Below are 15,996 nucleotides of genomic sequence, written 5' to 3'. Positions count from 1 at the left end.
AAAATCAAATGTTCATACTTTGGCTGTGAAACATTAAATATTATGTGGTATTAAAAAGGTAAACACACAGTTTGTGCAGGTTTCAAGTCGAATGTAACACTTTAAGATCATTATGAATGCAAATTTAAGAGTAAGAATGAATAAAAGGAGCTACCTGTGATTACATATAACAAAATAAAATGCATAAAAATAAAGTCTAAACAAACTAGAACTAATGTAGAAACTAACAGTTAAAGACTTACAAAACAAGAACATTTAATATTCAAGTTGACTTTAAATTAACTGCAGAACTTTGTTTTTTAAACAGTTGTAAGATTTGATTTTATCAGCAGGTTTATAATTACCACTATTTCAAAATAAGAGCGCACTGTTATTGAAGCTAAACCCATCCAGAATCAATAAATCCAGCGGAAAGAGAATGAAACAGACCACAGAGCTCATTAAGTGTGTGTACTTTTTAATAAATAAACTGGAAAGTCAAGGTGTTTTTCCAGAACATAAAACACTTGTGCAACATTCGTGCGTTACAAATAGGTGCATTCGTTGAGGCGAATCCAGGCCGCGGTTGGTGAGGTCAGCAGACGACAACCTGCTCCAATTTAAAACGTCATCTGCTTACCAAAATGGCTGACATTGTAAACACAGCAGAGTGAATTTCAATTACACGTCCGGCTTCTGATTCCAAGTATTTAAAATGCATCACAGAAGTAGAATTCACATTTAGTTTTTCTTTCAGGTTAAAAACTGGGACTACTGTTGCTGTTTAGTCCTTTTTTTTTTTTGTTGTTGTTGTGACCTGGTTTCTGCTCACAGACGGCTTGGCCCAAAATGAATGCCCTGACTGACATCTGAAGTCTTTTAAGTGTCAAACACAGTAAAAAGCAGCCTACAAACACACGGCTAGCTACAGCTGATGAGCTTCTACACCCATCGAAGGCACGCCCACAACACCCTCGCTGTTCCTCCTCCTCCGCCGGCGAGGAGCGACAAAGACCGGCCGCTTCTCAAACAACCCGACAGTATTTTTATATTTATTTTTTTTAATGCCACTTTGGCACTTTATCTACATGTTAAAGGAATAGTTTGATACTTTGGGGACTTCGCTTTCTTGCAGAGAGTTAGAGGAGAAGATCAAAACCACTCTGAATATGAAGCAACCTGGTTCTGTCCAAACTGTGTGCGGGATTACTTCGAGTCCTGTGAGCGTAACGTGGATAATGGCAGCAGATCTACCGTTGCAGTGACTGGTTCTTTCTGATTTCTGACGGAGGTAGACAAAAGCAACTTCAGTCGTTAGCAGGTTGTATGAGCTGTAACTGGCTAGCTTACTGAGCTCATGTTATTTCTATAAACTGGTTAAAAACTGCGTCTCTGGCTTTTTAATGACTCTTTAAAACGAGAATCCTGTAAAAAGGGTTAATGCACTCGATGGCTACATACATTATATAGTGCTAAAATACTAAAGAAACAGGGTTATTATTATTATTATTAAAAGTTATCAGTAAGAAAAATGTAAAATCTGACTTCGTTAACAAAACCCGTTTGGCTGCTTATCTTAAATATGATCTTACAGGTTGTTACAGACGCGTATTGTATGTACGTGTTTGGCAAACGTAACTTTGGTTTCCACTGTGAGCTGCTGACGTTAGCATTACCTCTAATAGCATCCAGGTCCGTCTGATCACAACCTGTAACCCGTCTCACTAATGTAATTAGTTAATTACGTGCTCCTTGGCTCTGCAGTTCCTCTAACGGCCACTAGAGGCTCCAGCAGTGAGTCAGTCTCCATAAGGCTCCATATTAACAGCAGCAATAAACACGTTTACAGCCTGGTTCCAAAAACTGTTTTGGTCTCTGTAGTTAATTTACATGTTCACGAGTGTACGGGGGGGTGAATATTTATATATATATATATATATATATATTTATATATAACTCACCTGTTTAAATTATATTACGGCTTAAAGTCATGAATAATTAAGGGCGTGGCCTCTGAGGGACAAATACTTATTCCGAAAAAGACAATATTTCTACTGAGGTGTTCACAACGTCTACTGACAATAATTATTCCACTAATATTCCCGTAAACTGTTAATAACTTTCTGTATTTCCCTCCTTTTCAAACTGTTGCTCAGTTTTCCACCACTGGCGCCTCGACCGTGCGAACGCAGCCTCCCTCTTTCATTCGCTCAACCACCTTCTTCAAATCCAAACCTTTCACAATGTTTCCGACCGGACTTTTCTTTCATACATGCATCTTTACTGCAGCCTTGTAAACTGTTGGCTAGTTGGTTTGTTTACAACACAGAGTGGAGTGTAAACAGGTAAACTACATTTGGGATGAGGCCTAATTAGGAATATGGGAAGGGAATATGCCGTTTACACAACCTTCACCATCGTCACTGTTACGTTACGGAGAAATCCACAGACTGACAGACCTGCAGTTTCTAAGATATGATTGAACAATGGCCACTCGCCACAGTTTGGACAGAGTCAACGTCAAGCTGCTTCCCTCTCTCTGGTCTCTATTCTGTCTTCAGCTACAAATAGAAAATTCACTAAGTGCTGTATTACGAGCAGTTGAAATGACCTGAAGATGAACCGTCAGTAACTGATAACGGATATGAACAACAGCTCTGAACGTTTTGTGTATTTCGGAGCGCTGCCGAGTTTGTCCTGAATCATTAATAACTTAAAGCAGATATGTGCAACAAGCTGCTGCTGTCAAAAATCCAATGAGAACTCTTTCATTAAAGTATTAATCAGAGATAATTCCTGTTCACTCCACATGCAGCAAACTGACGGTCACATTCATCCAGCCAGTCAGTCCAATTTGTCGTTACTGTTGGTGATTGTTAATTGTATGTTGTTTGTAGGTTAGAAGAGGAACTGTCAGTAAAATAAAATAAACTCGACTTGATTTGAACTGATATTTACTCGTCGCTGAAGCCACGAAAGCGAGCTGACGCAGAGTCTCCCGTAAACACTGACCAAGAAAAACTCCTGTAAACGATTTCTTAAAAAAAAAGATATTGATTTCTCATAAATATCACACTGTGTCATCTACCTTCCTGCAAGAGAGCGAATGAACTATTTCCTTTAACGCTGCGAGAGAAAGTTTGGTTGCTGCAGAAGAGAGGGGTGGGGGGGGCTCGGGGACGGGTCACATCACAGTAGCATATTGATATCAAAAGACCACCAAGGACACCGTTAAGACAAGAGCCAACGCGGCTGAGGATCTAATTAATAACACTGATAATTTAAAACCCCCCGGGGGAAGTTCTCCTGACCGAGTCCACTGGCACTTAATACGTCTTAAAAGGATTCACGGTCTCAGTTCCGACTTCCTCCGGGTTTGGAAATGTCCTTGGTGCCCTTTTTGAAATGCAAACGATCTAAGGCATAAAAACAAAAACGGTATAAAGCTAAAACCAGAGACATTCAGTTTGTTCTCTCAACGTAACAAAAACTTAAATAATTGCATAAATAAAGCGAGTGATTATGAATCCGCACACGAGCGGCGTGTACAGGCTGATTATGTATGAGACTACATATATAATGTTGGTTACATCGTAGAGTTGCAGTATTGAGGTAACTTCATAGTAAGAGAGGGGTTGGGGTTGGGGGGGGGCACGTGAACTGTACTCGGCTCTGTGTGGGAGCCGCATGCATTCGACAAAAGTGAAAATGTAGATAGAGGTGTTAGTGTGTGCGTCCCTTTCTGTCCGCATCCTTCAAGTTTTACATAAAAAAAATGGCCTGAAGTAAAGCGTCGATAATACTGGATGTTTGCGTGACATTGATACAGTCTGTGTACCGGGGGGGCGAGGTCAGGGCAGCAGGTACTCCAGCGCCGAGTCGTCCAGTTCGTTGACGGCGACGATGTGATCCAGATGTTGCAGGTACCGCTCCTGGTCTCGCATGAAGTGAGGGATTCTGGTCCGAGGGAACACGGCCAGATGGCGAAGCCTCTCCACGTCTTCGAAAGACACCTGCGGAGGGAAAGGATATAACGTGTACAACAGAAATCTGTGAATGCACAATGTGCATAGTTCACATAACTGTGTGCCGTGATGAAAACTGTCTGTCTGCACAAACAACAACCACAAGCTGCGTTCCAGCGGCGATAAGATCAGTGAGCGGTTTTAATGTGACTCGCAAACCTTTTACCGAACACAAAGGTTGATGTGTTGATCTAATACGATCTCTTCTACCTTCCTCTGGGTGACCACACTCGACTTTATGCCATCATCAACTAAACCTTTGTTTACCCTGATCAGGAGATATACTGCTGGTCTGTGGTGCAAAGTGAGACTTTATCTGCACGTCTCACTAGCGGAACAGGTTGTTTCAGTTGCTGTAGACAGGAACACCTCCCTAACCCGGTACTGAACATTTTACTGTGAATGTTTATGATCAGATTAGATTTTACGATTTACACATTCATGTGGTTCGGAGACACAGAATAGACAAACACACTCACACACATTTGTCTCTCTATACTTATATATGCTCTATTCCCTCATTTACTTAATGCTTTTGCTAATTAATTAATATTGCTAATTAAATATGTCTTAACCTCTCATAATACCTTTCCATCGAAGTACGTATGATGGAATGGATATGAATTATGATCCAGGACTGTGTTTCACCTTTTTAGCCGACTCAACACCAACTCATCAACACCAAGCTTGACCCATATTTCGATCATTTAGGGTCAGTAAACCTCATTCAAACGAAATGATGTCGCTTTTTTCTGTTTAATAAAAAGCTACAAATCTGAATAATTTTGACTATAGTCAATATAATAGTATAGGAATGTATAGGAATACATGTTTATTGATTACACACACACAGTTTTAATGGTGACACATAATGACACCTGTTGTCCTCTTCTGGTTTGACTGTTTATGAAGCATAAAATATAAATGATCACCCAATTCTGTGTTTAACCTCTTTAGTCAACCTTATTCCAACGCATTACCACAAGTTGGTCCCTTCATTTTGGAATTCATGGTCAATAAACTAAACTGTAAACTAAATTATGAATTATTATGGATTATCACAGACTGGTATGTGTCAAATATTAGCCAGGACATCCTCAGCTCAGAATAAACTGATGCAATTTAGGAGCAAACATTTTGATATTGAAGAGTGAACATTTATTTCCTTAACCTAGAGAAGTTTCAACTTTAACATTTTAGAATAGTTTCGGAAATCATTTTAATTGCAAATTAGAAAACACAAAAAAAAAAAAAATCCGTTTGTTTGCATGCGTGTGTGTGCGTGCGTGTGTGAGTGTGTGTGTGTGTGTGTGCGTGCGTGCCTGTCTGCGTGCGTGTGTGCGTACGTGCGTGTTTGCACAGTGTAACCCAATGAGCCTTCTGGGGTCAATTACGGTGGGGAAGAACACAAGTGTTCTAAAATTCAATCAAACACCCAAAATTCAGTGATAGTGGTCAACACTGGTTTCATGTGGAGCTCCCATACCATGGAACCATCCATGTTATTTTAGTGAAATTAGATGAAAAAATGCCATATTTAGAAACATAAACAACATTAAAAATGGGGTTAAAAATGACCCCAAGACATTATGCAGGGTTAAAGTTTAACTTTCATGGAGTTTTGTGAACTCAATTTATAATAAAGTTCTATGAAACACAAGTTCATAAGAAGAAATAATGAGTTGTCGGGATCTTGATGCTTTAAATTTAGTTAGCTGTGACCTACAGTAAATAAACATAAATAAAAGGGGCATGGGGCTTTCGGGAACTGTCTGCCTTTATTTGATAGGACAGCTGAAGATAGACAGGAAAGCTGGACAGAGAGAGGGGACGACACGCAGCAAAGGGCCGCAGGTCGGTTTCGAACCCTGAGCCGCTGCAGCAAGGACTCAGCCTCGGTACATGGGTCGCCAGCTCTACCCAATGAGCGAACCGGGCACCCCAAGGAACTGTTTGACAACCTGAAAGGCACTTTGTTCGGGGCATACTGATGGCAGCATTTGTGAACACACAGTCCTTGCCTCTCTCATAATCATCTCTGGTTGTAAGTTAAAGGTTTGTTCTCAGCTCAGTCAAACAGATCAAACCGATCAAGTAGAGCTGCAGCATGTTGCGTGGCACGTGATTTAAACTTCTCTTTCCTCTCACCCAGTCAACCCTGGTGGTTTTCTTAGAATTGCTTCTCACATATTTAAAACATGAGAAGGTGGAAGCAGCTATCAGACGCATTCACAGCAGATCACTTCAGACACGTCAGTCGTACACTGAAGACAGAATGAAGACTCTCGGCTTTGCAGCGGGACTCCTGCTGCTGATCACTGTTTCCTACTGCACTGCCATGCGTAAGTCTGTCACTCTACTTTATGAACCTGACTGGAGATTAATTACATTTGGGGGGGTCTCTTTTTCTGGATTTTTGTTACATTATTTAATTTTATTATACCATTACCTCAGAAGGAAAAGGCTGATTCTAAAAGACTTTTTAACTGTATTAAAAGTAGGGATGCACCGATCTGTGCTGATACCGATGTTTAAAATAACAATTAGGCAATTTTAACCTTTTTTTGTAATTTATTCGCCCTTTTGTACAAGTGAAACAAATAAATCTACAAAGATAGGCATCTGTTCAGTTACATTTGGAAACTCTGGACCATTAATAGCATTTGTCTTGTTTGTCCTTTTGACTGCATTTTTAGTTTATCTTTATTTATTAAGATATTATTATTTCTATGTTCTGTTTTGGGTTTTTGTTGGGTGACGTCTAATTATTTCTACTGTTTTGAGTTTATGCATTTAAAGGGGACATATGCTAAATGTTTGTACACACATATTTGGGTATTTGGGTGGCCTACCAACACAGAAACTGTGACTGTTTTTTAGTGGGCTGGCCATGTGACGGACATGATACACACTTTATTTTGGATTATTTATTTATTTTTAAAATGTGACTCAAATGTTCCACAAGGACTGCAACTGCTTTCTCAAAGGAGTACCAGCTTATGGACCCATACGGTCGTCTGTCACCCAACTTCACATTTATATATATTATAATTATCATTATTATTACTATTATTATTATTATTTTTTATTGAACTTATTATTATTTATTAATTATAACTGGTATTTTTTTAAAACAAGACATTTTCTTTTTTATCTACAAAGTCTTCTTGCCAACAGGGCTACAAAGGCTAGAGTATGTTTCTTATTGTGTATATTGCTAAAGTAGTCTTTTTTATTTTGTTATGTTTTCCAGCTCGTGCAGTAAACGCTGTAGCGCCTGTAATGTGCTGCTTTAACTTCTTCAGGGGAAGAATTCCGCAAAGGCAGATTATCTCCATCATCAAGACTGACAGCAGATGTGTTGAGAAAGGATTTGTGTATGTGCTTTACTCTTACTCTCACTTTATGATCCGCACCAGAACAATGACCACGTTTATCCAGTTTTTGTCTAATATCACATTTCAAAAGGGACAAATAATATTTTCCCGTTGTAACTCTGTTGATTTTTCTGCAGGGTCAGCACTGCTAGAGGGACCCAGATATGTGTGTGCCAGAATCTCAACTGGGCACAGGAAGCTTACAAGCAACAGCACGACATCTGGAAGATAGATGGATAGATAGATAGATAGATAGATAGATAGATAGATAGATAGATAGATGATAGATAGATAGATAGATAGATAGATAGATAGATAGATAGATAGATAGATAGATAGATAGATAGATAGATAGATAGATAGACTTTATTGATCCAAGCTCGAAATTGCAGAAAAGATAAAACGTAAAGATCGAACATAAAAGATCAATAATCTCCAGCTACTCAACCTCTGGCCATGATCTCTGCTGATCTTAGTCTATGCTCGATAGCACCTTTTTATACCAATGAAAACATGTTTTTCTGAGAAGCTTTGCATTGTGTGCTTATATATACTAAATATATTGATATATGCATTAATAAAATGAAAGGACAAATAAAAAGTGTTGGGTCTTATATTATATAAGGTTGATGCCAGACATCTCCGTACTGAGGAGAGGTAACTAAATGCCCCCCGAATCAATGAAGTTTGACCTTAATCTACAATAATATATCTTAATCTATCTGTTACATTATACAGAGTATTTTACAGCGTGGTTTTACTACTTTTACTTCCTCTACCACAATCAGGCTCCATATTGATGTTCTTTCTTTACCTATAACGCCCTGTAGGGGGCAGAAGCTGTTATTATTATCTCTCATAATACTTCTGAACAATCAGAGATATTTAAATGTTCTGTAGTTATCTTTAAAATCTCTCACTGCGTCGGTTTTATCTTCCTCTCCGTTTCATTATTCTCAGGAACCACTGCTACATTTGATGGTATTTTTCGTACAGCAGGGTTTTATATTGGTGATAAAGACTCTGATTGGACGGCGTCGACACTGACCTTTCCTAAAGAGGTCAACATCTTGAAGTCGATGGCCCTTCGGTGCCGGAGGATTCGGAGGATCCCGTCCAGGTAAACCTGGTCTTTACTGAAGCAACCTGGGACAGAAACACAGCACAGGGAGAGTAAGGATAAAAGCACCTTTCTGTAAAGTTATTATTCTCTAGTAAAACTGTTCATCCATCGACGGGGAGGACGAGTTCTTCTCACCTTCACAGTTTGTTTTACTCCTTAAAGTCTCTAAATAGTGAATTTACTGTCCACCTGCTGCTGTTTTCATAATAATGCATTATTGTTAATTATTAAGTTGACCTGTACAGTCTAATCCTCAGTCAGTGTTTCCCAAACCTTTTTTCTGGGAGCCCAACTATTTCAACTCAATCCACAAATTTAGCACATAAATGAACACTACTGACCATTTTTACTGCTGTTTCTGCATCACGTCATATTGTCTTGAAAAACACACATTAAATACTGTAAATAAGACCTTAAGAAGAGTCTCTCATATTTAAAACTACACATTTTTAAATCTACTTTAACTTTATAAATGAAACAAAACAAAGACACTGAGGTTAATAGGTTCTCGTTTATGAGACTAAATGTTCATTAAGTAAAAGTTAAGTTTCATGTTTTTAACCTCATCAGTCAAACAATGAACACATTTTAAATACTTTATAAAAGAGAAGGAAAGTGCATTTAGTAAATGTAATTGTGACCCAGATAAAATCTCCTGTGAGCCGGTCTCTTTAAGTCCAGACTCAAAACCTTTTGTTCTCCAACATCTGCTGATCTCTCGTCTGTGTGTCGTTCATCTGTACCTGTCTGGGTTTCTTTATATATTTGTGTTTGTGTTTTTAAATGTGATTAATAAATAAATCTACTATCTTTTCTACCTTTACCAAGTGTATAATGTTCAGTTCTGTGTGTTTATTACTGAAGTCTTAAAGGTTAAAGATGTTAAAGCCTCTATTAAGCAGTGAAACCTGTACTTCATCACTTTCTGGTCTTTTTAAAGACATTAAAGTTTGTCTGTAACACATCTGTATGTTTATTCACTGAAAGCTTCAATTAAGCTAATTAAGACCCAACAGTAAATGAACTGGCTTCACAAGTCGGCTGTAATATTTGAGATATTTTATTTAGTTTATTGTTTGTTTAGATACGTGTGATACACTCACCAGCATCCAGTGCTGGTTACAGAGATATGAGATATGTTTGCTTCTCAAGAAACATTACACAGTACTGAGAGAACAGGATGATAGTGGTAGTGTGTGTGTGTGAGTGTGTGTGTGTGTGTGTGTGTGTGTGCACTCTGTGTGTGCACTCACCGGGCTGCGAGGTGTCCGTCTGTCCCCTCTTGGCTCGCAGGCAGTACTCCCAGCGGACGTCCGGGTCCTGGACGAAGCGAGCGATGTGGCTGAAGAGCGCGCTGAAGCTCATGCTGGTGGCGTGGTACACCGTGTAGTAGAGCAGAGCCGCTCGCCACAGGTAGGGCTGTTTCCGTAGCAACACGCTGTGCAGGCTGGCCAGGCCCTCCTCCGTGGGATTGGCCGGTTTAAGGCCGAACTGCTTCCTGCCGTCTGCGGTGGACCACGGCTGCAGGTTGTTGTTCACCCCTCGCAGGTAATGTGTGCCTGAGGAGAGGACGGACGGCAATAGATCAATAAATAAATCAATAAACAGGTCTGTTTTACTCTAAATGGGACCATCAGTTACTAAATGAACATCATGCTGTATGGAAGAAGACTGAAACTAGAGACTGAGACCAGAAACTCATCAGGAAACTGTTTACTGAGGGAATAAATCAACTGAGAAGTCGACTCATTTCTCCATAAGACTGAATGGTATCTGTGAGTTATTGCAACCAGTGGAGCCGCCCCCTGCTGGTTGTTACTGAGAATGCAGGTTTAAGACTTCTTGTCTGTCTTACAAACATCCACCTTCTCTTCATTCTCTGAGTTTTAGTTGTCCAGATCTAATTAAATGTACGCTCACTGAGGATAAGACCCTAACCCTAAGACTGTGAGATGATGATGAAGATGAAGATGAAGATGAAGATTACCTATCTCGTGTCTCAGCATCCCCTCCAGCCAGTGCTGCCGAGCTCCGGCCAGGTTGATGGTCAGAGTGGGACGGCAGCTCTCCACCACCATCACCGCCTGAGATAGCAGCTCGTCAGACAGACGCACCACAACCTGGACACACAGACAGACGCCACCGTCAACGCCTGGGACAGAGCGCCACCCGTCCCACCGTCAACGCCTGGGACAGAGCGCCACCCGTCCCACCGTCAACGCCTGGGACAGAGCGCCACCCGTCCCACCGTCAACGCCTGGGACAGAGCGCCACCCGTCCCACCGTCAACGCCTGGGACAGAGCGCCACCCGTCCCACCGTCCACACCTGGGACAGAGCGCCACCCGTCCCACCGTCCACGCCTGGGACAGAGCGCCACCCGTCCCACCGTCAACGCCTGGGACAGAGCGCCACCCGTCCCAGTGTCCACGCCTGGGACAGAGCGCCACCCGTCCCACCGTCAACGCCTGGGACAGAGCGCCACCCGTCCCACCGTCAACACCTGGGACAGAGCGCCACCCGTCCCACCGTCAACGCCTGGGACAGAGCGCCACCCGTCCCACCGTCAACGCCTGGGACAGGGGTCCCACCGTCCACGCCTGGGACAGAGCGCCACCCGTCCCACCGTCCACACCTGGGACAGAGCGCCACCCGTCCCACCGTCAACGCCTGGGACAGAGCGCCACCCGTCCCAGCTGCCATGCTCACAGACTTTAAGGCGCTCCCGGTAACTCAAGCGCTCTCGCAGACATTCCCGCTGACTGCCTGAGGGAATTACCCACAGTTCATAGTGTTGTGACGTTAAACACAAAGGCTACAGGTGAAAACAGTAAACAAACACGAGAGGAGCGTTTAAATGTTCAAGGTCCTCTCTCCTCCACTCCCCTCCCTCCCTTCCTCTCTCAGGTGCTCCTCATTGCAACACACGGACTTCAGGATCTCTGGCTTTGTGTTTGTTGGGATTCATGAAATATAATCAGTTTTTATTAAGTTTCTTGAGGTTCTGTCTCCATTTTTACCATTTCTCTCTGTTTATTATTGATTTTTTTTTACAGTTTTTGTTTGACAGAATGAGGCTCTGTGTGTCTGTATGACCCAACACATCATCAGGGTTCCCACTGTTTGTAAGAAGTCATTTCCAGGAGTTTTTCTTGACATTTCAGGACAGCACTTGCTCACCAACGTTAATATAATTTACCAGAAGGCTCCATTTTAACTTTTTTTTTTTTACTGCAGCAGGTTAATGAGACACTCTGTTAATTTGCAGATGTTTCCAGCTGCAAACTCTCCAGTGAACTGACGACATTTCACTACAGCTTTCCTCCAACGTGAGCCCCTAAAACTGTTCAAATGAAGTACAGTTAATTCTGTACTTTACAGAAAAGTCACCTTCTAACATCGTTAATCATTAACCATTAAAACGAGACATAGATAAAGAGAAACGTTTGGATTATTTCCAGAATATTTGGTCATTTTAACAACAAATTTTAACAATCTCTAAGTTTCCAGGTTTTCCAGGCTGATTATGATGAATGTCTCGGAGTATCAGGACATTGAGGACAATCTGAAAGGTTTATAATTATATTTATTATCTTTATTTATTCATTTATATATTTATTTTCCCCCTCCTCTGTTTATTTGTTTGTTTTAGGTCACCGCCTGCTTGCTTTATTGTTACTGAGCTGTTTATGTAAAATACAGCCGAGGTTATCTCGAGTAACTTCTGCTTTATTTTCAACTTTATTCTGCCTCCTGTTGTTTTCTGTTCTGTCAACTGTCGGCAGAGTAATCACAATCAGTTACTCCTCAAAGAGGCTTTTCCACAGCCCAGTGATTGCAACTCACTCGCAGAATCTGGATCCATATCTGATCAGCACTGTTTGACAGTTTGATCTGAGTTTGGTGCGTTGAGCTGGACGGACTCACTGAGAATGAGCTGTCAATCACAAGGTAGCCCCGCCCTAAAGCATACCCTGCTTTATGGTCTGTTTTACTCTAAATGGGACCATCAGTTACTAAATGAACATCATGCTGTATGGAAGAAGACTGGAACTAGAGACTGAGACCAGAAACTCATCAGGAAACTGTTTACTGAGCTCATCAATCAACTGAGAAGTCGACTCATTTCTCCATAAGACTGAATGGTATCTGTGTGTTATTGCAACCAGTGGAGCCGCCCCCTGCTGGTCGTTACTGAGAATGCAGGTCTGAACTAAAGCTGGTTGATGATGTCACTCTCACCTCTCCCACGCAGCCTTCCTTCTGCAGATATTTACGTACGGCCGCCCAGACTTGACTTTTCGGGAGGACGCTGCCGCCCGTCACTTCCTCGAAGTTCTCATAGGAGCCGAACTTCCTCAGGACGCACTCCATGATTCCGACCGCCTGCAGGTACACGGAAAACTCATCATCACCATCATCATCATCATCATCATCATCATCGTGTGAGCTCTCAGGTGAGTCTGCGTGACGTACCTGTTCGAGGAAGAGTCCCGAGCCCTCCCGGTACTTCTCCAGCACGCTCCTCGGCTCGGGCTGCATGTACTCGAACTGCGGCTCGTACTTGTAGTCGGACTGGAAGAAGGTTTGTTTCTCCTGCTCCAGGTTGAGCGGCCGGAGGGCGACGAGCAGGCAGGGCCTCGCGGCTCCGGGCGGCGCCGCGCTCCCCACGCCCTTCGCTATGTGAGGCAGGGACGTGGCGGGTCGCATTTGCCCCCTGCCGGCCCGCAGCCCGAGGGAGTAGTTGACGGAGCAGGTGCTCTCGCTGCGGCGCATCCAGCCGCCCACGCCGAGGCTGGGGCTGGTGAGGCTGCGAGCCGGCGGCGAGGGGGCGGCCGACCCGCTGCGCCAAGGAGGCTGCACGATCCGCCTGTCCACCATCTGCTCCTGGGACCCTCGCAGCCGCTGGGGCGTCATCTCCAGGCTGAGGGGGCGGCGGAGAGGCGGTCTGGGCGTGGCGCCGCCTCTGGGCGTGGCGCCGCCTTTGGATGACCTCCTGTCTGCTACCTGGCTGCTGTTGGTTTGGACCGGGAGTCCGTTGTGGGACACCTTCCCCTTCTTGGCAGCGCCGCTCCTCTTGGCCGGCGTCCTGGGCGTCACGGCGCCGGCTTTAGGTGGATCTGCTCGGACATCCGGCTCCCTGCCGCTCTCACCCTCAACCTGATCCATGAAGACTTCACTGGAGTCCAACACCATCACCACGGCCGCAACGCCTCCGGCTCCACCTTCCCCCTCCCTCCGGCCCCGGCGCCGGGGCAGAACTGGGAGATTTACTGCTTGTTGCTGCTGCGGCTGTAATTAGATTAGAGTTGAGAAGATGAACGGCAGCCGGTCGGGAGGATGTCATCAGAGTTTGTGGTGGAGACTAACAAAGAGAAACCTCTTCCAGGATGGAGCCACAGGAACAAAGCTCCCGTCTCCTCTGAGCTCCCACTGACAGTTCAACATTAACTAGAGATTAAAACTGTTTGAATCCATGGAGACAGCAAACAGTTCACAGTAAATCAACACAAAACAAATCAGTGGGACCGTTAACTAACAACAACAAACACTCTGCTGTTACCTGGCAGCGACTTCTGTTGACCGTTGGTGGCTTTCATCCGCTCATACCGGCGGCGGCTCCTCCGCAGACTGACGCCGGGGAGCGGTGGCTGTAATCGGAGGATGGCGGTGATGATGTGCGGGTAGCGGTGCGGTGTGCTGCGGGGCCTGAGGCGCCTTCCCGGGCCGGCCAGGAAGCGGCGGATGTGTTGGAAGATATGACGCGTTACGCCGGGAACGCCGCGCCGGACGTTCCGTCGTTGCGTCATTACGTACAACCAGCTGGTGGACGGAAATGGATAAACCGGAAGGCTCTAAAAATATTATTAGGGACCTCGCAAGCGACCGCTGGAGGTCCCTATTGTTTTTGCTCGATTTCTTACCTATTATTATTATTTTTAGGCCACTTCGACAGCGTTTTTCCCCCTGAACATATACGAAAACTCAATTTTATTTGGCAAAGTTGTCAGGCCTGGTGAAAAATTTGATATTCTATGTGTCTTTTTCAGGTCGGCCACTAGGTGGCGCTACTATTTAGGAAAGTATTTTCACTTTTTGGTTACTTAATAACTTTTGCATATTTTGTCGCACATTCAAAAACTTATATCCACGCGTTCAGTGAATGGAGCTGAATCTTCCTATATAGGCCCCGCCCACTTCCGCCTATAATTTTTTTTCGCTAGAGTGCGAAAAGTCCTTAAAGTACGTTTTCGTGGTCCTCCTACACGCTTTGTCCGATTCGCAAGAAATTTTTCACCTAGCACCTGGGGACCGCCCTGGCAAAAAAGCAATTTGAACATTTTCGAAATTTCAAACAATAAGCACGCTATAAAATTAGCACTTCCCGTGGAATTTTCATCAAAAAAGGAAGTGGACCATTTCTCCACATTGGTATGTCCGATTGACACCAAACTTGGGTGCATAGTTCCAGGTGTCTTCCTTAAGCATCGTGCACAATTTCAGGCCATCAGCACTAGGTGGCGCTCTTTAAAATGAAGACGTTTATATCTCTACAACGGTATGTGTGATTAAGATGAAACTTGGTACGATGCTTCCCCATGGCTCCCTGAGGCTCACTTAAAAAGGACAAAAAAAATACGCCACTAGGTGGCGCTCTTTTGGCATGAAAAATCACTGTACGGACACCGTAATAGTTATGAATATGAAATTCACAGGGCACGTGTAGAGTAGTGCCTGAAGCTCACATATCAAAAATCGTGTTTGTCCTGTGTGTAGCGCCCCCTAAAGGATAATAAAACAGCAGCCCCGGCGCCACGTTTCACCGATATGTACGAAACTCGGTAGGCCCGTTTAGAATGCCGGGACATACAAAAAAGCCTCTTGGACCCATACCCGAAACCCCACAGGAAGTCGGACATTTTGATTTAAAGTTTCACTTTCTGCGAATTTTTGCGTTGTGTTTGAACGAACTCCTCCTAGGGAATTTATCCGATATGCTTCAAAATTTGTGAGTACAGTCAAAAAATGGTCCTGATTTAAAGTTGTGCTATTTACGACATTCCGTCAAACGGCGTGTCCGTGGCTTCCCATCAAAGTCAGCCATTTTGCATTCTGTGCTCATTTTCTGTGATTTTTCGCCTTGTATTTGAACGAACTCCTCCTAGGGAATTTATCGGATCTACTTCAAATTTAATCAGCACAATCTAAAGACATTCATGATTTAAAGTTGTGCTATTTACGACATTCCGTCAAACGGCGTGCCCGTGGCGTTGCGTTGAATTTCGACCACTCACCCTAAACAGATAGTACTCAACTTCAGTGTACAGTCCCACCCTGAACACGTCCTCATATCTTCAGCGTACATGATCCAATCTCAATGAAACTTCACGTGTTTGATAACACTCCCACCCTGAACACGTCTACATGACAATATTCAGACAAAGTGATAGCGCCACCCACTGGCAACAGGAAGTAAGCGCTGCGTGGCGATT

The 15,996-nt window shown here is 43.4% G+C and overlaps 2 protein-coding genes and 1 long non-coding RNA gene across 3 annotated transcripts; 1 reads left to right on the top strand and 2 right to left on the bottom strand.

The window, feature by feature from the left end:
• Positions 1-440: 440 nt before the first annotated feature.
• Positions 441-14,264, bottom strand: kiaa0895l. Its single transcript, XM_051378438.1, has 7 exons — positions 14,067-14,264; positions 12,980-13,795; positions 12,746-12,889; positions 10,492-10,624; positions 9,758-10,063; positions 8,430-8,527; positions 441-3,992 (listed from the first exon to the last, which is right to left on the bottom strand). Exons 2-7 carry the CDS (start codon positions 13,697-13,699, stop codon positions 3,831-3,833), a joined length of 1,563 nt encoding a protein of 520 aa, XP_051234398.1. The 5' UTR covers positions 13,700-13,795; positions 14,067-14,264; the 3' UTR covers positions 441-3,830.
• On the top strand, positions 6,158-7,982 carry LOC127351181 (C-C motif chemokine 3-like). The gene is made up of 3 exons (XM_051378474.1): positions 6,158-6,346; positions 7,258-7,381; positions 7,519-7,982. Exons 1-3 carry the CDS (start codon positions 6,280-6,282, stop codon positions 7,619-7,621), a joined length of 294 nt encoding a protein of 97 aa, XP_051234434.1. The 5' UTR covers positions 6,158-6,279; the 3' UTR covers positions 7,622-7,982.
• On the bottom strand, positions 10,636-12,739 carry LOC127351183 (uncharacterized). The gene is made up of 3 exons (XR_007880805.1): positions 11,139-12,739; positions 10,832-11,076; positions 10,636-10,796 (listed from the first exon to the last, which is right to left on the bottom strand). It is a non-coding gene; the product is annotated as an uncharacterized LOC127351183 (long non-coding RNA).
• Positions 14,265-15,996: the final 1,732 nt, after the last annotated feature.

Source organism: Dicentrarchus labrax, unplaced genomic scaffold, assembly GCF_905237075.1.
Source record: "Dicentrarchus labrax unplaced genomic scaffold, dlabrax2021, whole genome shotgun sequence".
Lineage (NCBI taxonomy): Eukaryota > Metazoa > Chordata > Actinopteri > Moronidae > Dicentrarchus > Dicentrarchus labrax.
This window is presented reverse-complemented; position numbering and strand designations above follow the sequence as displayed.